Below are 26,287 nucleotides of genomic sequence, written 5' to 3'. Positions count from 1 at the left end.
ACTCGCCAGTCAGCCTTCTGGAGGCATAATGCCTAAATGTATGCAGAGACCTGCAATAGACATAATAATAATAATAATAATACATTTTATTTGTATTGCACTTTATATTATGGACAATCTCAAAGTGCTACAAAATTATAATGCAAATGGATAACAGATAAAGACAGATAAAAAATAATGCAATTTAAAATAGATTATATACTGTACATACACACACACACACACACACACACACACACACACACACACACACACACACACATGAACAACCTATACCATTTTTACATAGAGAAGCCATTACATCATCTATACCAACTATACACCACAATGCAACAACCACCACTTGTTGCCAAAAGAGATGTTGTTTGTCTGTTTGTTATTGTAAATCAGGTTTTTAAGCCAAGTATACTTGCATACACAAGTAATTTGGTTTCTGCATTTATCCCATCTGTGAATTAGTGAACACATGAAGTGACATCCTAAGTTACCTGGTCCCTTTGCTCCAAAGGCCTCATATTCATAAGGCTCTATGTCCCCAGTGTCCTATATCCTGGACCCTATGTTCATTTGCGTATCTACTATGTGCTTTATAATGCTGGAGGACCCTAGCCTGATTACCATCGACTTTCAAAGGCTCTGCGAGACTTTAGTCTGACCAACAGCCTGTGCTAACACGGTTTCTCCAAGCGCTGGTTGACCCGCCTCCTTAAGTGCCTCGATTTGCTACTGGTCGATGTCAGAAAGCGGTTTGCCGAGTTTAAACCAATAACAACACTCTTTCCTCTGCCTTGAACACGCCTCTACCCAGAGCCGTTGGAGCTGCTCAAAGTTGATTGGTTCTCGACCAAAGGGGGCAGTTCCGCAGATTTCGGGAACTCAGAAATCCTTCCCGATTAGCAGTTGACCAGACCAGCGACAGCAAAAGCCTGAAGGCGTTACGTCACTGGGAGGGCGTGCCAGGCTAGGAGGACCCTGGACACATACAATGCTTGACCTGGAGAACACAGGACCCCTGTCCCTGATCCCAAATAAACCTCAGGAGCATAGGAGTCTGCTCTGACCTCAGTTATTGGCCTAATCTAGTGGCAGAACGGTGTGAAATCCACTATTTTGCTCAATTTAATTCATTTTACCACTGGTATAAGTAAGGTTCTAAATGCATAATAGGACACAGTCTGTAATGTGGACATACAATAGTGTCAGGACAGATTGTTGAGAAGCTGTGCTTCTGATTTGTCTGGCTGGCCCCTGTGACAGAGGCCCTTTACTGTGTAGTACATAAGTGTGTGTGTTGTGGGGGTGGGGTGGGGGGGGGGAGGCTGTTGGGAAAGGGGTGGGGAATATATTTTCTGGTAAGGTTGTTCATGTCTATTGCAAGTCTCTGCATACATTCAGCCAATTTGCCTTCAACAGGCTGACTGACGTGTTGATTTACAACCCCCACCACCTACAGGATGTGACATGCAATATAATAGTCAATGAGGACAATGATTTACTGTTTTTGAGGTATGATTGTAAAATCTGGGCAGTTAGATCTTATATGTGTAGGAAATTACTGAAAGTAAAATTAAGAAAAAAGAACAGCATATGAAATTAGCTATTACAATAGCTATGTATAATAGTGTGATACAATGGCTTCTCTATGTAAAAATCAGCACACTTAGAATATAGCAGAGAATTACAGAGGCAATGTTGAGTATTGTATTGTGATACACATTTAAATGTAAATAACAGACCTGGGACAAGGTCCCCATATCATCTCTGTGTGGAATTTATTGGAAATTAGATGATTGGACAAAGAAATGTGTAGAAAAAAGAGAAAATCCCCAAAATCTGACTCTGTAGTTTCCCATCGGTCACAATTGTGACCGTCTTCATGTTCACTCATGCTATGAGAATGCTGAACAAAGTTCACATATTTCATTTGCATCCCTCCATACTAGACACCTTAAAGATTATGTGTACCCAAACTCTGTCCTATTTTTACATAAACATACTTTTCTAAGCTTTAGTTTGGGAGCTTTTGGGTGGACATTTTCTGGTCAGGGTGCAACCAAAACATAAGCAGCTCTGACCATGTGACAAATTACACTACACATTTGGCACTTCACATAGGCTATTTAACTGAGACCCTTTTAGGTTTCCATTTTTGGGGAAAATGTATTGATAATTCATACAATGACATCTTTAAAGGCATTTTATTTTCGGTCACAATTGTGACCGTTGGGATTAAATGAAGATAAAGTAGGCCTACCTTTGTCAATTTAAAACTATGGTAAGAACACACATGAATTGTTTTTAGCAGTGAAACAAGTACAGATAAGGTGTCTTTTTAATGAATGAAAGTCTCCATTAGGCAACCACATGGATCTAAATTACATCTGTCCATTCAACTGACTGAAAGGCACTACATCGCTCTATGACACTATTGGAATATTTCTACCATAAGACACAGTGTGATTATGAACAATATACATATTGTCAAAAATATTGGGTCACCTGCCTTGACCCTCACATGAACTTCAGTCACATCCTTATCTTAATCCACTGGTCCACCCTTTGCAGCTATAACAGCTTCAACTCCTCTGGGAAGGCTTTCCACAAGGTTTAGGAGTGTGTTTATGAGCATTTTTGACCATTCTTTCAGAAGCGCATTTGTGAAATCACACACTGATGGACGAGGAGACTGTTGGAACAGGAAGTGCCATCCCTAAATTGTTCAACAAAGTTGGGAGCATGTAGGGCCTAATTGTCCAAAATCTCTTGGTTAATGCTGAAGCATTCAGAGTTCCTTTCACTGGAACTAGAGACCAAGCCCAGCTCGAGGATGGCCCCTTCCTGTTCCAAGATGACTGTGCACCAGTGCACAAAGCAAGGTCCATAAAGACATGGATGATGAGTTTGGTGTGGATGAACTTGAACTTGGCCTGCACAGAGTCCTGATCTCAACCCAACAGAACACCTTTGAGATGAAAGCGCAGCCAGTCACCTCGTCCAACATGACCTCACACATGCGCTTGAATGCTCAACAAATAGCTTAAACACACTCCTAAACCTTGTGGAGTGAAGTTGTCTGAATGGAAATACATCAAAAGCCGTGGAGATAGTATTTTATAACTTCAGCACTACAGAGCTACTGTAAAGCTGCATTCACATGTCGCTACTCGCCCATCTCTGAGCGAGAACTCTCACTCTCACACCCACCTCAAGTTTCAAGAAAACTTTTCATCCAATCGGAAACATCTGGAATCGGTTTTGTGGTTGGGTTGCCCGGCAACATGCTCAATCTCGGCATGCATTGATGATGGAGTCAGATATTCTTTATTCTACGACATCCCAAACAATTTGGTAAGTAGCCAGGCTATTTGGTGAAGGCTAAGCACAAAACAACCCTAATTTTAACTCGATGTTGCGATAAACACTGCCACCCAATGGCCGAAACGTGTATATAAATATTTTTAAGGTGGAATGGAAAGGAGAATCTGAGGCGAATGTGGAGACAACTTCGGCCGTTCAAAGTTGAGGTTTTGTCACTTGAAAGCTGCATAGGCTATCCTTTTTTTCATAAGCGTCTCACACCAGATTTTTAAAGCTAATAGGCCTACAGTTGTTTATGTAAGATTACTGATGTAGCATCCATGTTTCTCACACATTCCGACGGCAGTTGAGCACTTGCTGTGGGAAAAACAAAGCAATCACGGGACCGGGCCCTGATATTCCCAGGTGGCATGAACGGACCATTTTGTTTCGTGTTGTAGAATCCCCTGTGCTGCAGGCAGCAGCCCCTGCACCCGCTGAGCGTGCGCTATCTAGACTATCGGCAAGAGCTTGAGACACTTTCCACGACCGTGGGAAACCAAATCGGCTATCACCTGCCCGGCTTTTCTCTTCCACAGGTATGATTATCGGACCCGCTTGTATAGCTTGCACAACTCTGTTGGTTTTCTTTGACCTACTGTATCCTTGTCGTGAATGTGTGTTTGATGGACTGTCACCACTTTATTTGTTTTGTCTTCTTCCTCTGTCTCTATAGTTTTCGTTGTTTGTGCTTATTGCTTTAAATCCTTGTCCGATGCCTTTCTTGCTGTTGATATTCAAGGGGATTGGCCAATTTGTTTTGAGATTTTCTGTTTGACTCTTTTTGTTTCCTTGATTCGTCCACACTGACAGGAGACCTTGGAAGTTGAATCTCAGTGGTATTTTATATTGTGTGTCGAGAGTAGCCTAGGCTATTGTATGAATGCATGTTTGTTCAGGAGGAGGCGCTGTTGCGCCAAATGCATGGGGTCACGAGGCGGCTGAAGAGACAGAACGTCTGAACGTCATTTCATCTTTAGAATTATTAATCTGCTCTGCAGGTAGACACAAAGAATAAACCTGCTATTGTGTAGACTATTCGTCTGTTTTTGTGTGTATTTTTGGATTCCCATTTTGGCTTGGCCTACTGTGTGAGTGTTAGACTCTATCACTGTGAGCCCTAGTATGTGTGTGTGTGTGTGTGTGTGTGTGTGTGTGTGTGTGTGCTAAGATCATGCTTACACTAGTGCAATAGCTAAGAACAGAAGGCACAGTTTAGTCTGTCACTGTGTGATTTTTTGGCAATGAACAGTGTACAGTATGGACATGTACTGTATGCTGAAAGCACGGTCACCTTTCTATGTGTGGGAACGGGGTGGGGTGTGTCCAGGTGTGCGTGGCGTGCGGATCTTAGTAGTGATGGAGTATTTAAGGTTCAGCGTTTTTTGCATACCCTGGAGTCTGCCCATGTAGTGACTTTAAAAACAGTCAATGCCACTTTATACTGGATTCTAAATGAAAACAGGAAGCCAGTGCGTGGCCGCCAGTACTGTCGTGATGTGTTTCGTACTAACTGTAATCTTGAGAGAGATTATGAATTAATTCCAGTATAGGACTTTCTCTCTCTCTCTCTCTCTCTCTCTCTCTCTCTCTCTCTCTCTCTCTCTCTCTCTATCTATCTCTCTCTCTCCTCACCTTTGTCCAATTGCTACACCCACTATACTGTATAACTTAAATACACCTCCACTTGCTGACTCATTGACACACTTTCTCTCTCTCTCTCTCTTTCTCTCCAGAGTTTCCTCTCCTCAGTGCTCTCTCTCTTCGCCCCTTCCGTCTGTCCATTATGACCCAAACGCCGCCCTCGGTCCTCGCCTTCCTGGAGAGGGCCAAGAATGTCAAGGACGAGGACAAGATGCACCGCTTCGAGGGTCGCCTCTACCCCACCGTCGTAAGCCCTGCCGTGAACCTGGAGGCCCTTAGGACCATGGAGGCGCGGGCTGACGACGTGATGCTGGTGGCCTATCCCAAGTGTGGTGAGCAGGTGTGGGAGGGCCTCAACTTGTCTGCTGACTGGTAAAGTCATTCCTACTGTAACTAAGGCCTCCCCTGTACCGCATCTTATATGTTATTCTATTGCTGTAAAAAGGTGCTACAGTATATAGAACAAAAAATGGTTCCGTTGCATGATTCATATATGGCACCTCTAAATGGTTCTTTAAACCATTTCGAAGGATCCATCAAATGAAACCCCAAAAGGTTATTTGAAGCCTGCATGCCTTTGAAGCCTGCAAGTCTATACTGTAGCACCCCAAGGACTATTTTTTAAAGCAACACTAAAGAGATTTTCGTACCTTAAAATAATGTTTCCAAAATCATTTCAGCGGTTCATCAACCCGTAACAGGGTGAACGGCACTTCCGCTTTGACTTCGCGGCCCTCTATCGGCTATAACTGCACTATATGTAACTTTACGAGCTGGGGTGGTGTATCTGTAGTTCGATTAAATGAGACTACAGAAACTACAAATTTGACTTGCTTCGATGTCGCAATACATCATACTTTAATAAAATCATGCAACATATTCTACCTTGTCTGTTATCTGCTGGATAAACAAATAGCGTGTGTGCGACAGAGGAAAAGTGCTTTAGTGTTGCTTTAAAGAGTGTAGCTCTGGATAAAAGTATCTGCAAATAAGTAAATGTAGATGTTAACGTACTGTACAGCTGAGACACTGAAACAGTCTATGGCTCTGTTCAGTCTATGGCTCTGTTCAGTCTATAGCTCTGTTCAGTCTATGGCTCGGTTTAGTAGATGGCTCTGTTCAGTCTATGGCTCCGTTCAAAACGGAAGACAGCTGCCTGCTACCCCCTCCCTAAATAGAGAGCGGTCTCACTAGACATGACTTTGGATTGAATGCATCTTTTAAGAATGAACATAGCACTCTATAATCTTTGGTTAACACTACGGTATGACGTTAGCATTGCAACAGATTCAGCCGCCATTATCGATGCCATTTGCCATCTATGTTTACTTTTCACAGTTGCTTCAGACATTGTCGCAAAGGATTATGGGTAGTAGGGAGCATGAAGTGAGCATCGATGCTGCCCTCAAGAATGACTTTTTTGGTAATTGTAAGATATCTTAGAACGCAGCAAAAAAAAAAAAATCGTTTTCGAACAGCACGTGCTGCCTTGCTCCCCAGTTAGATATCTTATTTTACTATTTTGAACAGAGCCTATGACTGAAATCATGGGTTTGATGGAGGACCTAAATTACCTTGAATAGAAGTGTTTGTTTTGTTAAATGAGCAAATATGTTATCTGATTGGAAGAATATGGTCAAAGTGCCTCAGAACAGGAAGGAGGTCTACTGTACCTCTCCATAGATATGTGTGTATTTGTTTTGAGAGAAACTGGTTGTGCCATGTGTGTATGGAAAAAATCTCTCTTGTCACTCTGTCACCACACACACACACACACACACGTACACACACACACACACACACACACACACACACACACACACACACACACGTACACACACGTACACACACGTACACACACACACACACACACACGTACACACACACACACACACACACACACACACACACACACACACACACACACACACACACACACTCATTTGTCTTGCTCATTCATCGCCTGCCAAAGCAAACAGTCAGCCTGACCCCTTGCCTACAGCATATAGGGCAAAAGACAAAAGACAAAGCATCAAGTTTCATTATGCAACGGACAAAAAGGAAATAGTAAAGCCAAAACTATAGGCACTCATACAAAACTCTGCTGCTAGACTAAGACCCAGAAGAGGGAGCACATCACCCCTGTGTTAGCTGAACTGCACTGACTCCCTGTTCCCTACAGAATTGAGTTTAAGGTCATGTTAATGACCTACAAAGCTCTGAGTTTTTACTGTAATATCTTTTTACACTGATAACGGCTGACTTTACAGTCTTAACAGTTAACTGTTATCAGTACAATTGTGTTAAAAACTCTCATTCTTTTCATTTAAACATTACAGACTTTGTACTTTTACAGTAGTCTTCTTGAAAAAAAAAAACAATGATTTTACTGTGTTTAGTTATTTATTACGGCGAATGTCTGTTAAAAAGTTTTAGGCTATATTTTACAGTGTATAGTTCAACGTATTAGACTTTAGAAGTGGAGACATGAGGTGAAGTTTAAAGAAAAATAACCCTGGCATGCTTCACCATTGTATGCCATAATTGCAGATTTCTGATTTCAGATTTTTTTTTTTTTTTTTTCTATTGGGGGAAACAAAAACAAATGTTGTACCTGCATATATCACACCACATATCTCTCATTCTATCCCTGATTGCAACTCCATTTCCCAGGATTCAACTGGGTAGTGGCAGTGCTGCGGAGAATCATAGCAGCCTCCAGCGGCGTTAAGGACTCCTCAGACATTACTCAACTGATTGAGTTCCTCACACCAGAGGGACAGAAGGTAGGAGAATCTGTCACATCTATAAATCAATCAATCAATCAATCAATCAATCAATCAATCCTTGATCGACCTACAAATGGGCTTTTTAGTCCAGATAGACTGCTGTAGACCCAGCTGTGAATCAAATGAATTCTGAGGTCAGTTGATTCTAGTTAATCACTTTGCCAGGTGTATACACACACACACACACACACACACACACACACACACACACACACACACAGTACAGTATATGCACACACCTACTGTAACAACACTGCTTAATCAATTTCCATGTGCATTCTCTTGGCAGGGAATGGCTGGACAGCCCTCTCCAAGGATTATTGGGACACATCTGTACCATGAAATGATCCCTGCGTCTTTTAAAGAAAAGAAAGCTAAAGTGAGAGAGGGACTTTCACTTGACAGTCACATTAATGAATCATCTCTGCTGTTTATGTCTGTGCATTTGTCTGGTGGAACTATTTTTTTTATTTGACTATGTCCAAAGTCTGTTTCATTGAGCCACACAATTGTTTATGCATATTAGATTTTATGATTTGATAACACACATTGATTCATAACCACCGGAGGTCGTCTTCAAATATACTATTAACTCTACAGAAACTGTAACTGTAAAGTGTTCGTTCAAACATGCCATTCCTGTGGAATTCCTGTAGAGAAACCCAACATGTGCATCGTATACCAATATTTAACGATATATTGCATTTCGTATCCAAAACAACTTTAAACTGGACACTGCACTTACTGATGCCCCAGCCATTGTAAGACACCTGCCAAGTCTGAAATTAATTCCTTGAATGGCTTGATAGATACTGTATGTAGTTAACACACAAACACACAGAGTGGCTACAGTAGAGCGACAAAAGCTAAAGTGTGCCTATTTTACTGATACTGATGCGTAGCAAGACACATAGCAAGTTTCAAATCAATCTGGCCAACGGTTCAACAGATATGCGGCACACACACACACATCCCGACGGTTTCATCGAAATCCATCCATTACATTTTGAGTTATCTTGCTAGCAAACAGACAGACAGACAGACAGACAAACAAACAAACCCTGATGAAAACATAACCTCCTTGGCGGAGGTAAAAAATGCTGGAGTTCACCTTTAACTTGAAAAAAAAATCAAGTGGGTCTAGGTGTACTCAATGAGCCTTATAAACTATGGACGACCCTTTGCCGAACCTTGTACAGTGTTGAGTGGGCGTCTTTGGTGGGAAAACAGTTCTGTTTTTTGTTGGAGTCAGTTCCTGAATTAAACCAGACACCATTAAAACCTTATGAGGTAATACTCATGACCTTTGACCTTCCAGGCGCTGGTTGTGTGGAGGAACCCAAAGGACACTGTGGTCTCCTACTTCCACTTCATGAACAAGAACCCAGTGCTGCCCAATGTGGAGTGGAACCAGTTCTTCTCAGACTTCATGAGTGGAGAAGGTACAGTACATGTCGGCTGCAATTTGAGAAGGCTGCTGTGTCCACATAGTAACTAAACTGTACCGCTTGTACAGTCATATAACAGTTGTAGTTCAAGTCCTCTGGAGACTGATCTGATTTCTTTCTAACTGATTTTCTCCACTGTAATTGATTTGGAGTTGTAGGGTTAAGGAGTGTCCATCTTTGATTGGTGTGATCATGGAGCCTTTGATCTTTGACACAATGTATGACTCACAGTTGAATGGGGGAGTGAGTTAGTTGTTATGGTTATGGTTATGGTTGCTTAGCAGACGCCTTTGTCCAAGGCGACATACTGTACAAACAAAAAAAATACAATAATTATATTTAGCAGTTGATCAGACTAAGTGTTGACTAAAGAGAAAAGCAACATAAACAGTAAACAGTATCAGTTGTGCTTGGGTTTATTTTTCCATTGGTACTTTTGCCTGCACTGAGCCATGGCGTGCCAATGTGCATTTCCAGCTCATTACTATCTATGGACTCCTACATGTTGTAAGGATTTGGATTTGAATTCTGCTGAATTTATTCTATAATATCTTGCTTGTTTCTTGTTTGTCGGTCTGTCTTAGTCGGCTGGGGTTCATATTTCGATCATGCTCTTGCCTGGAATAAGCATATGGATGATCCAAATGTAAAGATTGTTACATTTGAGGAGTTGAAACAGGTATGTACACACAGACACACACACACACACACACACACACACACACAAACACACAAACAGACACGCACACACACACACACACACACACACACACACACACAGACATGCACACACACACACACACACACACACACACACGCACAAAACTTACAAACTAGCTGGAGCTCATCTACAAAAGCACATACCAAATATTGGGTGTGTATACACTAAAATCATGCTTAAAGGTGCAGTCAGCGATTGCACAGGAGGTCATGTTTGTTTATGTTTATGTCTATATTCATTCATTATGACATATACATGTATGTCTAAATTACATTGGACACTCTTGTCAAAAACCACGGACCAAAGAAACACACCTTCAGTACACTTAAACACAGGGTTTAATTTCCGTGTGGGGATCAGGCGGCCCCCGCTAATTTGTCTCCAGTTTAATCGTGAGATTGTGCATACTGTAGACATACTGTAGATTCACAACAAGTGAATACATGTGTATGTGAAAACAAGTTGTACACAACAATAGATACAGTACATGTGGCCCATGGTCTTGAAAACACACAACACACATCCTTGTTTTTGTATCATTTCCAGGACCTGAGTGAAGGCATCAGGCAGATCTCCCAGTTCTTTGGCTTCCCGCTGACTGAGGAACAGGTCCAGTCCATTCACTCAGAGAGCACCTTCAGTGCTATGAGTGCCAACAGTGTGCTTGGGCAGAACATGGGCAGTGTCCTCTTCAGAAAAGGTGAGCTTGATCATTTGCTACCCAACGCCTGAGACACAATTACTGTTAAGGTTAAATTTTGCTATGAATGCGGACCGAGCCTTTTGCCCATACTCTGCATTCATTTTGTCTGTTAATTTGAGCGCATATGTTTATTTATTTATTTTGTCAGAAAACCTTTGAAACGCTTTTGTTTATTTTAGTACTAAAATGTTGCACAATCTACAGTAGGCTTTAGCAGACTAGCAAGCTTTTGTCGTTGTTAGCACTGCTGTTGTTTGTGTTTGTGCGTGTCTCTTCAGGTTATCCATTTTAGACCAAACCCCCCCCTATCACTACCACTGTTCTTCACAGGCACCATATCAGTGAACTGGATTTTAGTCAAGTCTTAGTCTACAACAATGTACTGGATTGGAATCCATGTTTTATTATATCATCTCTGACCAGGTGAGGTGGGCGACTGGAAGAACCACTTGAGTGAGGCCCAGAGCCAACAGATGGATGAGGAGTTCAACAAGACACTAGCAGGAACCAAACTGGGGGCCCTGCTCAAATACGACACCTACTGCAAGTAGGGAGGAAATAGCCACAAGCTACCTTACAGGATGTGTATTCTTAAATGTTAAAATATTGTTGTTTCAAAACGCAAAGCAAAGGTGAATAGCACCAAAATAATAATAATAAAAATGTTTGTAATGATATATTCTGTGAAGGCTTTCCACAAGGTTTAGAAGTGTGTTTATGGGCATTTTTTACCATTCTTTCAGAAGCGCATTTGTGAGGTCACACACTGATGTTGGACAGGAGACTGGCTCTCAGTCTGTGCTCTAATTCATCTCAAAGGTTCTGTTGGGTTGAGGTCAGGACTCTGTGCAGGCCAGTCAAGTTCATCCACACCAAACTGTCATCCATGTCTTTATGGACCTTGCTTTGTGCACTGGTGCACAGTCATGTTGGAACAGGAAGGGGCCATCCCCGAGCTGGGCTTGGCCTCTTACTTCCAGCGAAAGAGATTTTGGACAATTCCATGCTCCCAACTTTATGGGAACAGTTTGGGGATGGCCACTTCCTGTTCCAACATGTATACCAGTGCACCAAGCAAGGTGTGTGATTTCACAAATGTGCTTCTGAAAGAATGGTCAAAAATGCCCATATACACACTTCTAAACCTTGTGGAAAGACTTCAATGAATTGAATCTGTTATAGCTGCAAACGGTGGACCAACGTAATATTAAGCCCTATGGATTAAGAATAGGATGTGACTGAACTTCATATGGGGGTCAAGGCAAGTGACTCAATACTTTTGGCAATATAGTGTATGTAAGTACCACTCTTTACCACTAGACGGTGGTGTGACATGCATTAAGAAGCACAACACACACACACACACACACACGCACACCGAGTTTTCCACGTCCCATGCCCAATTATGTATTATGTCCAATATTTCAATATGTGGTTTAAATGTTTTGCATTTCTCAATGTGACTCTAAAGATGTGTTCCTATGTCGTAACCCTGTAAGATATCTGTAGTGTGTGAATTTATATCCTTTGCTGATGTGTACTTTAACCCTAACTATTTTCTAGTCAGAGCAGCTGATGGATCTGTAGGTGATGTCATGCTGTCTCTACCTTGATGCACAATATAGCATACATGTTTTACATTTTATATTCTTCATAACATTATGACACATTATGCATACTTTTGCCATCATTAAAGACAACTTAATTATTTTCAATCATGTCATGTGTGCTTTGTGTGCTACCTAACTTTCTGTATTGTTCCACTCGTTCCAAAGAAACTTGAGAAAGTTGGTGTAAGACAAGCTTCCACCACAGAATGTAGCAAAAAGGAGAAAGTATAGCATATACAAACTGTGCCATTGCCAAGATTACTGCATGGCGTCGTAAGACAGTCTGCTCAACTCGTTTTAAACTGATACTCCTCGCGGTGGCTTTTGGCAGAGTGTCGCTCCCAGGCACGCGATTCGCATGTATAGAAGCGTCTTTCTCACGCAAGCGTTATCAGTCAACGGAGTTGTGTAAACGCTGGTCTCGCCAGGCAGGCTTTTGACTTCCTGAAATCGTGCCTCAAGACATTTTTTTTGTTTTTGTTTTAGTAAATCCTTTCTGACAGCAGTTATGGAGAGTTCAGCTATGACAGTGTAACCAAAAATATCACTAAGTATCGGAGGAGATATTTTTTTAGCACCTTGGCAGCTAACATGAATATTTTCATAATGTGATCACTGAATACCTTCTGTATTATGTCATGTGCATACTGTCACGCACATACATACATTCACACACACACACACACACACACACACACACACACACACACATGCATGCAGGCACGTACAGTACACACACACACACACACACGCACCCAGGCACGCACACACACACACACACACACACGGACATGCAAGCACACATTATGAATACAGGTCTTGATGAATACAATAGTAAGAGGGATTAGCTTTTGTGTGCTGATCTCAAAATACCTATCTGTAAATGCAGAGATAAACTCTCTCTCTCTCTTTCTGTATGTTTGTATGTGGCGGGTGTGTGTGCACGCATGTGTGTATTTGGTGTGTTTGTGTGTAAGGGAGCAGTAGGCTATCTGTATGTGCTTGTGTGTACCTGTTCTCATCTATCACCTTCTCTTGTGAAAATAAACTACAGTTCAAAGAGTGCAAAGAATGCAAGTCATCGTTATACAGCTTCTGCGTGACTTGAAACCATTACTTGTGAGTGGCATTGCATGCAACTCTGTGTGTGTGTGTGTGTGTGTGTGTGTGTGCGCGCGTGCGTGTGTGCATACGTGTGTGTGTGTGTGTGTGTGTGTGTGTGTGTGTGTGTGGTTGGGTTTTTGTGTGTGGGTGTGCACCAGCCTTTGTTTACATTGTAGTGACTTTTTTTTTTTTTAGCCGTCTCAAAAGCACATGGTTCGGTCCAACCATAGGCTATATAACATCTGTTTCTACGTTTTACTAACTATGTATAGTTCACTATGAAATAGAGTATCTCTTCACCACACGGGGCTGAAATCAGTGCTTCAGAAAATAGATATTTCTTCCTCCTGCTATGTGTTCTGGCAGCTACCCTTCATGCCTATTGTGTTCCTAATCTATCTTGTTATGTAATCAAAGTAGCGTTTTTTTTTTTTTTTTTTTTTTTTTAACTGACCTCTTTAGTTCCATAGGGCACAGACATTATAGTATTAACTTTATCTGCTGCTCATCCGGAATGTCAACACGGCATACTACACATGTGCAATGTACGGCAGAGCCTAAATGAACTGATATAGCTTTATTACTGATAGTATTACTCTACTCTCTTCAGCACTTCCTACACTGAGATATGGACTCTGAGCTCATTAGTAAGGGCAGATATGAGCAGTTTACAGCTGATACCTGAAACCTGTGTCTGCACTTGTGGTCAAGGTCGAATGGAATCGAGTAGGGGGGTTAGAGAGGTCACGCCTTTGAGTCCCACACAGTCGTATTCAGTGTCTCACTATTTTCCTTTAAGACTATATCCATGGGGGGGGGGGGGGGGGGCTGTGGCATAACAGGCTACAGCGCTCGTGCCATGTACGGGTCCGAGTGCCCACGGGGGACCCAGGTTCGAGTCCGACCTGCGGGCATTTCCCGGTCCCAGCCCATCTCTCTCTCACGCTTGCTTCCTGTCTCTCTCTACTGTCCTATACAAATAAAGTAAAAAAAGCCCTAAAAAAAGGCTATGTGCTATGTCCATTTTACTTCATGTGAAAATGCTCAGCAAATGTTTTTTTTAAAACCTATAATGAACTTACAATATGACGCATGATACAAATTGAAGACCATTTTCACCACATATGTTTGTACAGGATTTCTACTTATTTTGCCAGCATGAATGAGATGCCAATTCCATTGATGCAGGGAAAGTTGCGAACAGGAAATGAGTGTCCAACAAGAGGGAGGGTTGTTGTGTTTGACCTCAGAGGAGGCAGAAAGGGGCTCTGTTTGTTAGTTCTGGCGCGTTAGGGCCCATCCTGTGATGTAATAGCATTTAGAGAGAGAGAGAGAGAGAGAGAGAGGTCTGTCTGATTCTTTTAACATACAGTATATAACCACACAACTGAGATAGCAGAAACATGGACGCAAAAACACACACACAAACACACACACACACACACACACACACACACACACAAAATACCACACCTATACATACAGTACACACACACATACATACGCACAAAATAATACACCTACGCATACAGTACACACACACACACACACACACACACACACACACACACACACACACACACACACACACACACACACACACACACACACACATTTGTCACTACCTGAATATTTCTGCATGCTGAAACCCTATGCTTTTTTGTATAACGCATCATATCCCTCCCACTAACTCACTTATTCACTCCTTCTCTCTCTGCCCGTCCCTTGGATAAATACACTCCTTCTCTCTCTGCACTCTCAGTAATCTCTGCCCTCTTCCCTCACCCTCTCTCTCTCTTTCTCTCTCTCTCTCCCTCCCTCCCTCTTCATCATTCATTCCCTTTCTCTTACATCTCTCTCCTGTGTCCTGCTTCGACTCAAACTGAGCAGCCAACATGTCTGGACCTCCGGGGACCGGTATGCCTTCGGCCCAGTCGCGCATGGAGATGGCGAAGGACGTGAAAGACGAGGACAAACTCTACAAGTTCGAGGGGGTGACCTACTCCGCCATCATGAGCCCGGCCGAGAACCTGGTGGCCGCTAAGACCATGGAGGCGCGGGCCGACGACGTGATGTTGGTGGCCTATCCCAAGTGTGGTGAGTAGGTGTGGGCGTGCACGGGGTGGGGGGGGGGGGGGGGGGTTCTACTGAAAACAAGGGGGAGGTGCAGAGTACTTTCAAGGGATTTGATTGGGTCTCTTGTGGTTCTTGTGTGTAAAGGAGGAGAAAAGTTTATGGAGATTCTGAAGCCATAGGGAGACTTTGCAAACATTTAACTTTACAAAAATGCACTTTGGTGTTTATTTTCACACATTACTTTCACAAATGCAGATATATGCCCAGGACCAGTGGTCTGTGTGAATGTGGTTAACGCATACTGTGTGTGTTTACACTTATGCAATGTACAGTATACCACAACGTATATGTTGCATAACACACACACACACACACACACACACACACACACACACACACACACACACATATACACACAGACACACATATACACACACACACACACACACACACACACACACACACACACACTCACACACACACATATAAAAACAACACAAGGAAATCATTACCGCCCCCACCTTTCATTCTGATTAGTTAGCCAGCATGTTCCTTCATTGAAACCCTGTGGTCAATGTGCTGATTGTGAAACAACAGGAAAATCCAAACTCACACCAGGATGTTGCGCAACTATATTAAATTATCAGTGTGAGTGCAGCAACAGGCCTTGGACATACAGAAAGGAAGCCGCTGTGAATTTACAATACAGGCTGAAAGTTTATCAGAAGTTTATGCAGGAGGGCCGTTCTGTGTCTAATCAGATAAGGTAGTTGCCGCTCCAGTTTTTGCTCCACCGGTCTCAGATTTTGTTCAAAACCTTATCTATCTCAAGAATGAGTCTCAAAAACCAAGGCCTGTAGAATATTTATATTCAAATCCTATGCTTTCATGTTATGTTGTTCAGACCTTGGCATTACTTCAGTTTCATAGCCTAAAAATCACATTGTCCGGTGAGCAATTTTGGGCATTGATATTAAGATGCTTATTATTCATAGGCAGCCCAAACTTTGTCGGTTGGAAAACAAATATGTTCTCAGTGTAACTGAACCATTAAAAGTGTATACGGAGGTTGCGATTTTTGGTCATCTTCATGGGATTAAAATGGTATGTGGGGTACTTAGTAAGCATGTGAAAAGGTATGTGTTGCAGGGTAGGGGCGTTTAGTGTACAATGTGCCAAAGTTGTAACCAAATATATTGAGTTAAAATCATTGTTTTGCATGAGGGCCAACAAGTTAAACCCATAGGCACACAATGTAGCCAAGGAAGTGTATTTATTTATGCATGAATGAAACATGGTACAATCACTGTCACTTTATGCACAAAATGGCTAGAAACTGAGTTATTACCACGTTGATGTCCGTGTTCCTATTAGCTACCCCACATACCATTTTACAGCACTAAAAAAAACAGCGGTGTTAGGGCACAGGCAGGAGTATATAAGGTAGTCTTGCTAAACAGTGGAATTCCCATCTGATTGAACCCCTATGGGTTGCCCGTGTTTGCGCACAGAGATGAACATGTTTGAGCAGGGCTTGTTCAACTACTATGCCATACAGGCAGCATCTTGGCGGCCATTATGCCTTACTCATCATCTCACACACCTGTCCCGTATCTCCCAGGATTCAACTGGATGGTGGCTGTGCTGCGTAAAATCATGGCTGCGGCCAGTGGGAAGAAGGAAACTCCCGACATGCCCCCACTGATCGAGTTCTTCTCCCCAGACACGCAGAAGGTGAGGAAGGCCTATATGTGGGTGGGTGGGTGGGTGGGTGAGTGAGTGAGTGAGTGAGTGAGTGAGTGAGTGAGTGAGAAAGCGAGTGAGTGAGCGAGTGTGGATTAGTGAGCGAGTGAGTGAGTGAGGAAGGGAGCACTTGCACATAGCTGTGGATGTTTTTCATATATCTTAAATCACTGTCTCATAACACTACTTGCAATCAATAGGTAGCGGATGGTTAAGAACAAGTACAGTCTAGGCATTTACTCATGCTCTCTCTCTCTTACTCTCTCTCTCTCTCTCTTTCTCTCTCTCTCTCTCTTTCTCTCTCTCTCTCTTTCTCTCTCTCTCTTTCTCTCTCTCTCATATCCAGCTCATAGCTCAGCGGCCGTCTCCGCGGTTTCTGGGGACTCACCTGCACCCTGACAACATCCCCGTGTCTTTTAAAGAGAAGAAGACCAAGGTCAGAACAGACCACAGGTCTCCTAATGCCTCTACATGCCTGTACAGCATATTCCTTTGGACACACTTTGAACATTAGGTTTCCTGAGCTAACAACGGCTATTCAACATGATGAACAATCACTCAGTGTAAAAAAAGACCTCAATGACATAGACGGTTGTCTGTCATGAATATGGTGGGACCTTAATAACTATTTTGTATCACCCAAATCAGTCTTACAAAGTCTTTAATATGCCAATTTGACAACAAAATCCCTCTCTTGCTGTAGAGTCGAGCACTTTTTTTTTCAAGGTTTCGTTGCCACATGATCCAGATTGGACTCCTATAGCAAATAATAATCCCTGTGGGTTGCTTAGCTATCACCCTTTAAGTAAACACTCTTTGCAGACACACTGCACTGTCTGCAGTGATAAGTGGGCGCCTTTGCATGAAAAAAAAAAGATTTCCCTTTTGGTTTGCTTAGATATCACCCTCACTATACACACTCTTAAGCCAAATTCACACCAAAGATTCCCGAATCCCGACGCGAGTTGCAGAGATGTGAATTTAATGTTGCAAGCCGTCGCGGAGCACTCAACATGTTTAATTGCAGTTGCAAGGTTTTAGAACGTCTCGTTTCGTCTCGTTGGTAATCTTTGGTCTGAACCCTACTTTACAAACTCTATCTGTTCTGTTTTGAAGTGAGGTGAACTGAATTGATGAACTGACTGAACTGACCTTGTGAGGTGTGACTTACGACCTTTGACCTTCCAGATGCTGGTTGTGTGGAGGAACCCCAAGGACACGCTGGTCTCGTTCTATCACTTCATGAACAAGAACCCAGTGCTGCCCAATGTGGAGTGGGACCAGTTCTTCTCAGACTTCATGAGTGGGGAAGGTACAGTAGGGACAGACTCTGAAGGCTGTGGGCAACACAGCGGCATTGAGCAGTTGTAAAGTACAAGATGTATTTTAGTAATGTAGTAATTCCAATATGGTATTCTTTTTATTTTGTCCGTCTTTTATTGACTCAGTGGGCTGGGGATCATATTTTGACCATGCTCTTGCTTGGGATAAGCTCATGGATGATCCAAATATGAAGATTATAACTTACGAGGACCTCAAACAGGCAAGATTAGCATGCACACATCCATGCATGCCTGCATTCTCTCTCTCTCTCACACACACACACACACACACACACACACACAGGCACACACAGACACAGACACAGACACAGACACAGACACACACACACACACACACACACACACACACACACACACACACACACACTCCAAATCATGTGCACTCACTGTACATTATGAATGTACAGCCATAGACTATGTGTCACACAATATTTAAAAAACACACATCCTTGTTTTTGTATCATTTCCAGGACCTGAGTGAAGGCATTAGGCAGATCTCCCAGTTCTTTGGCTTCCCCCTGACTGAGGAGCAGGTCCAGACCATCTACTCAGAGACGACCTTCAGCGCTATGAAGGAAGGCAGTTCTCATGGCAAAATGGGCAGCGTCTTCTTCAGGAAAGGTGGGTGAGATTGCACTGACACCCGCTTATAGGCTACAGCAGTGATGGAAAGCACTGAGATGAGATGTTTGGAGTGGACCGTGTAAACAAAACTCAAGTGCAATTAAACTACTTCAAGACATATACTGTATCTGGCTGTTCCAAATGATGCAGGTGTGAAAGCACCTTGATTCATGAATTTACTGTAAGATCTGCTACACATGTGCATACCATCCTAGGCCCTAGGGGTTAAAAATTATACTTTAGGAGCCCCCATCCACAAAACCCTATCAGGATTCTACTTTAAGAGCCCCTATCTGGTGTACTGTAAGATGAAAATGAGATTTGTTCAGCTTATCAACAAAGAGGCCCTGGCAAGTTTCATCTGATATGTATAGCAGCAAAGTATGGCAAACATGCAAGAGAAAGGTTATAGGCAGCGTACAGGATATGCAGTAGACAGCCGAGGCTGAATAGGTAAAACAGAGCACCTACAAGCTTATGAGCAATATTAGTATATGGTAATATAATACTACCATAGTTTCCCAACTATTAGCTGCGGTGTATACATTGATTTCTTCAGCAATGAGGTTAGTACACGGAGGCAGTTAATATGGTATTAATATCAAGGGTTTTGTTTCTTTTAACTTCAACTTAACACATAAAACACTGTCCTGCGGCTTATAGGCCTACACAATGTGGCTAATGCACAAGAAATGATTGGTGTCTTTGGTTTGAGACCTAGTCTTAGTTCAACAATCACAGGATGATTTGTATGGTGGTCATTTCAGGCCCTGGGTTCTGTGAACAATTTCAATTGTTATTGGTGATATGTCAAATTCTTTATCACTGAGAGAGTCCTCTGAGAGACATAAGAGAAGAATGTGTCTGAAACACCACAGTGTTTTCACTATTACTTAGACACCGTTGCCCTGAACAAAACATTTAGCTGCACATTATGATTTCTCTCATAGATATACAGGTTTTTTTTTTATATATTTGAAACTCTAAATCACTTCTCTGTCTTGACCAGGTGAGGTGGGCGACTGGAAGAACCACTTGAGTGAGGCCCAGAGCCAACAGATGGATGAGGAGTTCAACAAGAGACTAGCAGGAACCAAACTGGGGGCCCTGCTCAAATACGACACCTACTGCAAGTAGGGAGCTGTTACACAGATGCTTGCTTAGTTGAGCTTTTTGTATCTTGTAGCATATCCATAAAAATCCATAAAACATACCTAATCTTCAGTGTCTAGAAATCCCCTTACACCTACTGCAAGTAGAGAGGAGCATGCACTGTTGATAATGCTGTTTTAAATGCTGTTATTGTTTGTAGTAATTGGTTTTGAATTAAATACATGTGTCATTTTGTGGTTAAAGTGAATGTACTGTACATACAGAAGTGCAAGTGGTTATAAAATACATTAATAACCAATAAAGTATTTCTCTGTATGCACGTCTGAGCAGTTTGGATACTTTACCACTAGATGGTGTGACAGTGCTTAAGGAACATGTGCCAGAGCTCGCTTTACACTTTACACAGACATACACACATACAGACACAGACACAGACATACACACATACAGACACAGACACACAGACACACACGCACGCACACACGCGCACGCATGCACGCACGCACGCACGCACGCACGCACGCACACACACACACACACACACACACACACACACACACACACACACACACACACACACAAAAACTACACGCCACTTTGACAAATCAAACCAATTAAAAGCACAAATTCAGTCACTACTCCATGATTCCGGTAGTGCAACTTGAGAGGGAACCCTTACCCAGATCTTGCCCAAACTAAGGAAATCAGAAGCAAACTTCTAGTTTCCCTTCCCGCACATACCACATAACACTGATTGGCTAACAAAATGAGCATGAATTTCACAAGGACACACTTGAACTTCATGAACTTCATAGAAAGAAACACACACACACAAACACACAGCAAAGAGACACTCCCCCTTCACACATGGTCATAAGCGATATTGCAGCAGTTAGATATCTGAACTCAAAACTCAAGTAGTATTTTATTTAAAAAAATAAACAACATGAGTCTATCCGCTGCTCAGCAAGGAGGTGCCCCGACATGGAGAGAGGCGAGAATGGAGATGGCCAAAAGGCTCAAGGACAACGAGAAGCTCCACTTGTTCGACGGAATCCTCTACCCCGTGGTGCTCTGCCCGGCCGAGAACGTGGAGGCCCTTAGGACCCTGAAGGCCAGACCAGACGACGTGGTTCTGCTCTCCTACCCAAAGTGCGGTGGGTGTTTACAGAGCTGCTGCACGAACTCTCACACACTACCACATATGTTAGCAAGAAAATGGAGTAGGAAATAGTTTATTTACATGTCAATATATATTCATACCAGCATCAGAGTCTCAGTCAGTGTCAGAGTGGAGTGATGAAGGAGCTACAGAACAGATATTTTCAGAAAATGACTTCCTAATTCTCCAAAACAAACTTGCATAACACATTCACTTCCTGTAAAATAGTCACATGACTGACTGACTGACTGAGCCCAGCCTCAGCCAATCAGATCCCTCCTGTGGTTCAAAGACTAGCACACAAGGCCAGTGAGTGCAGAGGCACAGGGCAGCACTTTAAAACAGAGATTGCACATTGGAATAGGAACCATGGGTGAAGACCATGGGTGCCTCTCATGCAGCGTTTATACGTCCTCCTTCACTGATCTACATAAAGAAAGATAGAGGAAGGGATAGATTATCCCATTGTTGCCGCCCCATCATTCTTTATGTACATCAGTGAGGATCTAGGCCCGAGGAGTGAGGGAGGACGTATAAACGCTGAATGAGAGGCACCTCATGTGTTAAGGACTAAACAAATAAATAAACTATCTTTATTTTATTTTTTTATTTCATTAGTTAAAACTAATTAAATAAAAAGATAAAATAAAGGTACCATTAACAGTTTTTTTTTTTTTTTTAAAGTATATTTTTTGGGCTTTTATGCCTTTAATGATAGGACAGTAGAGAGAGACAGGAAGTGAGTGGGAGAGAGTGTCGGGGTGGGATCCGGAAAGGACCACGGGGCGGGAATCGAACCCGGGTCGCCGGCGTACGGTGCAGGTGCCCCAGCCAGTCACGCCACGGCTGGGGCCCATTAACAGTTTTTTTAACATTGACATAACATTTCCAAAATCATTTTGCTGAGGACTAAATAAACATATCAACTTTAACCAACCTCCTCCATCTTTAAAAACAGCTTTCAAAAAAGCTACTTTGTGTAACAAGTCTTTTTGATATACATATCTCCTAGTTTCATTTGTGTATATACGTTAGGCTGCACAGGCAGATGTAATAGGGCATGAAAGCTGTGCTATGGTTTAGTTTGATGTACTGTACCTTTTCCCAGGATTCAACTGGACGGTGTCCGTCTTACGGAAAATGCTGGTTGCAGCAAAAGGGAAGAGTTTCTCATCAGAGATGCCCCCACAGCTTGACTTCTGCTCGCCAGAGATGCAGAAGGTAACTGAGTACCATGTTTCTGAAAGGATCTGGTGTATTTTCTCTGCAAGGAACTGGTGTATTTTACAATGCTTTCTGCAACTGATATGTAAAATGCACTTTCTTACGGCAGACACATTCATTTATTCTCCATGAATTCATCTATACATTAAATGTATCAGCAAAATATTAACACTTCAGAGACACCAGGCAGGGCCAATTCCAGTGTTCGCTATCATCGAGATGTCCTGTTTGTCTCACAGACAATAGAACAGGAGCCGTCACCGAGGTTACTGGGTACTCATAGCCACATGGGGAGACTGCCTCTGCTGTGCCAGTCCATCAGAGACAACAAGACAAAGGTGAACTCAACTCATAGATGAACTGTATCTAAGGGCCTCTATTCCGAGGCCTGTGACACTGGTCTTACTTTGATGCTGATTGTTTGTCCCTCATGATATACTGTAATATTTTAGGCCTTAGTTTGTGTTTTGCAACTTGAGTCAATAGCCCCAGTTTTCCCTTAATTTGTTTTTAATGAAACAAAATGGTGTTTCTGATACTAAGGCTTCAAGTGATTTGACAACTAGTGAACATAGACTAGACATTAATACTATTTTGATTATTTTTTTCATATTAAAAATAGCAAAAGTTTGATAATTTTTTTAATAAAATTTACATGATATTTAAGATATACGTAAATGTCATGTCAGTGTGATACTCATAGAATGACTCTTTTTCTCTCTCTCTCTATCTCTCTCTCTCTCTCTGTCAGATGCTGATGATGTTCAGGAACCCCAAAGACACGGCTGTGTCCTACTTCCACTTCATGAACAGTAATCCAGCTCTGCCCAGCACCGAGTGGGACACCTTCTTCTCAGACTACATGACAGGGAACGGTGAGTGGGACACGTTCTTCTCAGACTACATGACCGGGAACGGTGAGTGGGACACCTTCTTCTCAGACTACATGACCGGGAACGGTGAGTGGGACACGTTCTTCTCAGACTACATGACCGGGAACGGTGAGTGGGACACGTTCTTCTCAGACTACATGACAGGGAACGGTGAGTGGGACACCTTCTTCTCAGACTACATGACAGGGAACGGTGAGTGGGACACCTTCTTCTCAGACTACATGACTGGGAACGGTGAGTAGGACACCTTCTTCTCAGACTACATGACCGGGAACGGTGAGTGGGACACGTTCTTCTCAGACTACATGACCGGGAACGGTGAGTGGGACACGTTCTTCTCAGACTACATGACTGGGAACGGTGAGTTGAAGCAGTGAGCCCACAACTCACACAGTAGTATGGGAACTACTATGCCCACACACAGCAATATGCTGATAGCCTACCTTCAATTCCTACTGACTGGAACACAGCAGTCCACTTCTTTGAAGCTGAATCTGGCTGAGTTGATCACCTTGATGGGTACTCAATCATGCATTTTATATTTGCCCTTGGATTGAATTGTTATCTAAATAGATCATTTAAAAAAAAAAAAAAAGTATAATTTTGCCAATGCCACTTATTTCCTTTCCGTGACCAAGTTGTTAACAGCACATTTTTTTGTTAATTGTTGTCAGAGATAATGTATTATATCAGTCCCCATTTTTGGAATCCTAATGAGACATGGAATGATCCAGGAAGAGATATGTTCTAGAATAATATGTAGCCTGAATGGAGATCTTGGTCTATAATTTGTCAGGGGACAGACTAGACCAAGAAAGGTGTTTATTGTTCAGCTTGCAATGTAAGACGCCATAATCTTCAGTAATTTAAAGTCCTAACATACTCTATAATCATAAATCATAGCGGAATGATGAAACACAGCATTACTGATGAGAAACTCTACTCTGATGGCCCAGTCTGTGGTTGCTGCATTGCACAGTCTTTGTTGCTTTTATATTAGTGGTTTCTTATTCAGTGTTTACACATCTGTACAATAATTCAATCTGGTGCAATGCCACAGGACCTGAACAAATTGAATAAGGCCTACATGAATGGGATGCTTAACAGAGTGTGAAGGAGATATCACTATGCTAGTATAACCCACACTTGCCACTGTATATTTCTTATTTTGTCCAGTAACATTTGGATCCTACCTGGATCATATTGAAGCCTGCTCCAAACTGGTGGAGGAACCCAACGTGATGACAGTTATTTATGAAGAACTAAAGGAGGTGAGAAAAAAGTGTCATCTAGGGTCAGTAAGCTACAGTATCTCTCTCTCACACACACACATGCACACACACACATACAGAAGTGTGCACACTCTCTCTCTCTCTCTCACACACACACACACACACATACATACAGAAGCGCGCACACTCTCTCTCTCACACACATACAGAAGCACGCACACTATCTCTCTCACACACACACACACACACACACACACACACACACACACAAATTTATCTCTCCATCTCTTTACAAACCCCTGTTTTAGCAGGACTTGATTGGAAATATCCGGAAGATTGCCCGCTTCCTGAACTTCCCCCTGACGGAGATGCAGGTCCAGGCCATCTCGGCCGAGAGCACCTTCAGTGCCATGAAGCAGAACGCTGTCAACACCCACGGCAATTTTGGCAATGTCTTATTCCGGAAAGGTGGGTTAGCAGTGGTGTCCTGCCAATTAATTTGACTATTAATCATTAGCTAGTAATAATGACACACTACAGATTGTGTGTCTTATGGGTTAATTATGGGTCCTGTGCGTGTGTGTGTGTGCGTGCGTGTGTGCGTTTGTGTGAGTGTGTGTGTAATGTACTTGTGAGTGTGTTTATTTGTGCTTTTGTGTGTTTGACGTTTATGATTGTATTGTGTGACCAGGTGAGGTGGGCGACTGGAAGAACCACTTCAGTGAGGCCCAGAGCCAACAGATGGATGAGGAGTTCAACAAGAGACTAGCAGGAACCAAACTGGGGGCCCTGCTCAAATACGACACTTACTGCAAGTAGGGAGGGAAGGCAGCAGGGCTCGCATCACAGTGGCCCCAACCAACCAAGACCAAATTAACATGTGATGATATAAATGAGAAAGGTAGTAAACATTCGAATGTGGACATCTCTTTTGTTAACTTTACTTAACTCCCTGTGCTCAAGAAAGAACATTTTAAATGACCTGCACATTGGATGTATTTTATGAATGTAGACATTTCTGCTGTATGCAATATTAACAAACATAACAAATTTACAATCTTTCATAGAGATAATGTCTTATGAATGTATGAATGAATAAAACTTTATTTAATAGACTCGCGTCAATAATTTTTCGTAGTAAGACAAGATAAGAGAATGTATAATAATTCATGCTGTTAAAGGTGCACTATGCAACATTTTCACCTTAATGTCACCTTTAAGAAGCCAATTAGATGGTTAACAAACTTGTAATGGGCAAATCGTTCACCTCACACATGGCTACACAGCATAGACGTAGAAGGTCACCACCGAGAAATCCAGCAATGCAACTTCAAGAACAGCGGCCCAACAAATCTCACCTTGTCAGTAGATATAGTCTAATTAATTCTATTGCCAGCAGCAATCTTTGTGACTTTGAGAGGGAGCTCTGACTTTTACCCAGATCTAGCCTAAAGTAAAGCAATCAGAATCAACCTTCTGCTTCCAGTCCCCCTATACACCT

General features: G+C 42.4%; 3 protein-coding genes across 5 annotated transcripts; all 3 read left to right on the top strand.

Moving 5' to 3' along the window:
• The first annotated feature begins 3,297 nt into the window (after positions 1–3,297).
• Positions 3,298–12,369, top strand: LOC134087717 (sulfotransferase 6B1-like). 2 transcript variants are annotated; one of them, XM_062541412.1, is made up of 9 exons: positions 3,298–3,348; positions 3,759–3,896; positions 5,094–5,333; positions 7,675–7,787; positions 8,080–8,169; positions 9,109–9,232; positions 9,823–9,917; positions 10,506–10,659; positions 11,086–12,369. In XM_062541412.1, exons 3-9 carry the CDS (start codon positions 5,144–5,146, stop codon positions 11,211–11,213), a joined length of 894 nt encoding a protein of 297 aa, XP_062397396.1. In that variant the 5' UTR covers positions 3,298–3,348; positions 3,759–3,896; positions 5,094–5,143; the 3' UTR covers positions 11,214–12,369. The 2 variants fall into 2 exon arrangements, with proteins under 2 accessions (XP_062397396.1, XP_062397388.1); XM_062541404.1 differs by lacking the exon at positions 3,298–3,348 and having other exon boundaries at positions 3,493–3,896.
• A 2,773-nt stretch (positions 12,370–15,142) lies between these two features.
• Positions 15,143–20,590, top strand: LOC134087710 (sulfotransferase 6B1-like). The gene is made up of 7 exons (XM_062541392.1): positions 15,143–15,473; positions 17,074–17,186; positions 17,542–17,631; positions 18,384–18,507; positions 18,644–18,738; positions 19,009–19,159; positions 20,172–20,590. The coding sequence occupies exons 1-7, from the start codon at positions 15,272–15,274 to the stop codon at positions 20,297–20,299; spliced, it is 903 nt and encodes a 300-aa protein (XP_062397376.1). The 5' UTR covers positions 15,143–15,271; the 3' UTR covers positions 20,300–20,590.
• Positions 20,591–21,141: 551 nt separating this feature from the next.
• LOC134087693 (sulfotransferase 6B1-like) lies at positions 21,142–25,893 on the top strand. 2 transcript variants are annotated; one of them, XM_062541367.1, is made up of 7 exons: positions 21,142–21,432; positions 22,546–22,658; positions 22,901–22,999; positions 23,413–23,536; positions 24,731–24,825; positions 25,098–25,254; positions 25,478–25,893. In XM_062541367.1, the coding sequence occupies exons 1-7, from the start codon at positions 21,222–21,224 to the stop codon at positions 25,603–25,605; spliced, it is 927 nt and encodes a 308-aa protein (XP_062397351.1). In that variant the 5' UTR covers positions 21,142–21,221; the 3' UTR covers positions 25,606–25,893. The 2 variants fall into 2 exon arrangements, with proteins under 2 accessions (XP_062397351.1, XP_062397343.1); XM_062541359.1 differs by having other exon boundaries at positions 25,095–25,254.
• The last annotated feature ends 394 nt before the right edge of the window (positions 25,894–26,287 follow it).

The sequence above is a fragment of the Sardina pilchardus genome, chromosome 1, assembly GCF_963854185.1.
Source record: "Sardina pilchardus chromosome 1, fSarPil1.1, whole genome shotgun sequence".
NCBI classification, from domain to species: domain Eukaryota; kingdom Metazoa; phylum Chordata; class Actinopteri; order Clupeiformes; family Clupeidae; genus Sardina; species Sardina pilchardus.
The sequence above is the reverse complement of the archived record's forward strand: the minus strand, read 5'-3'. Positions and strand labels throughout refer to the sequence as shown.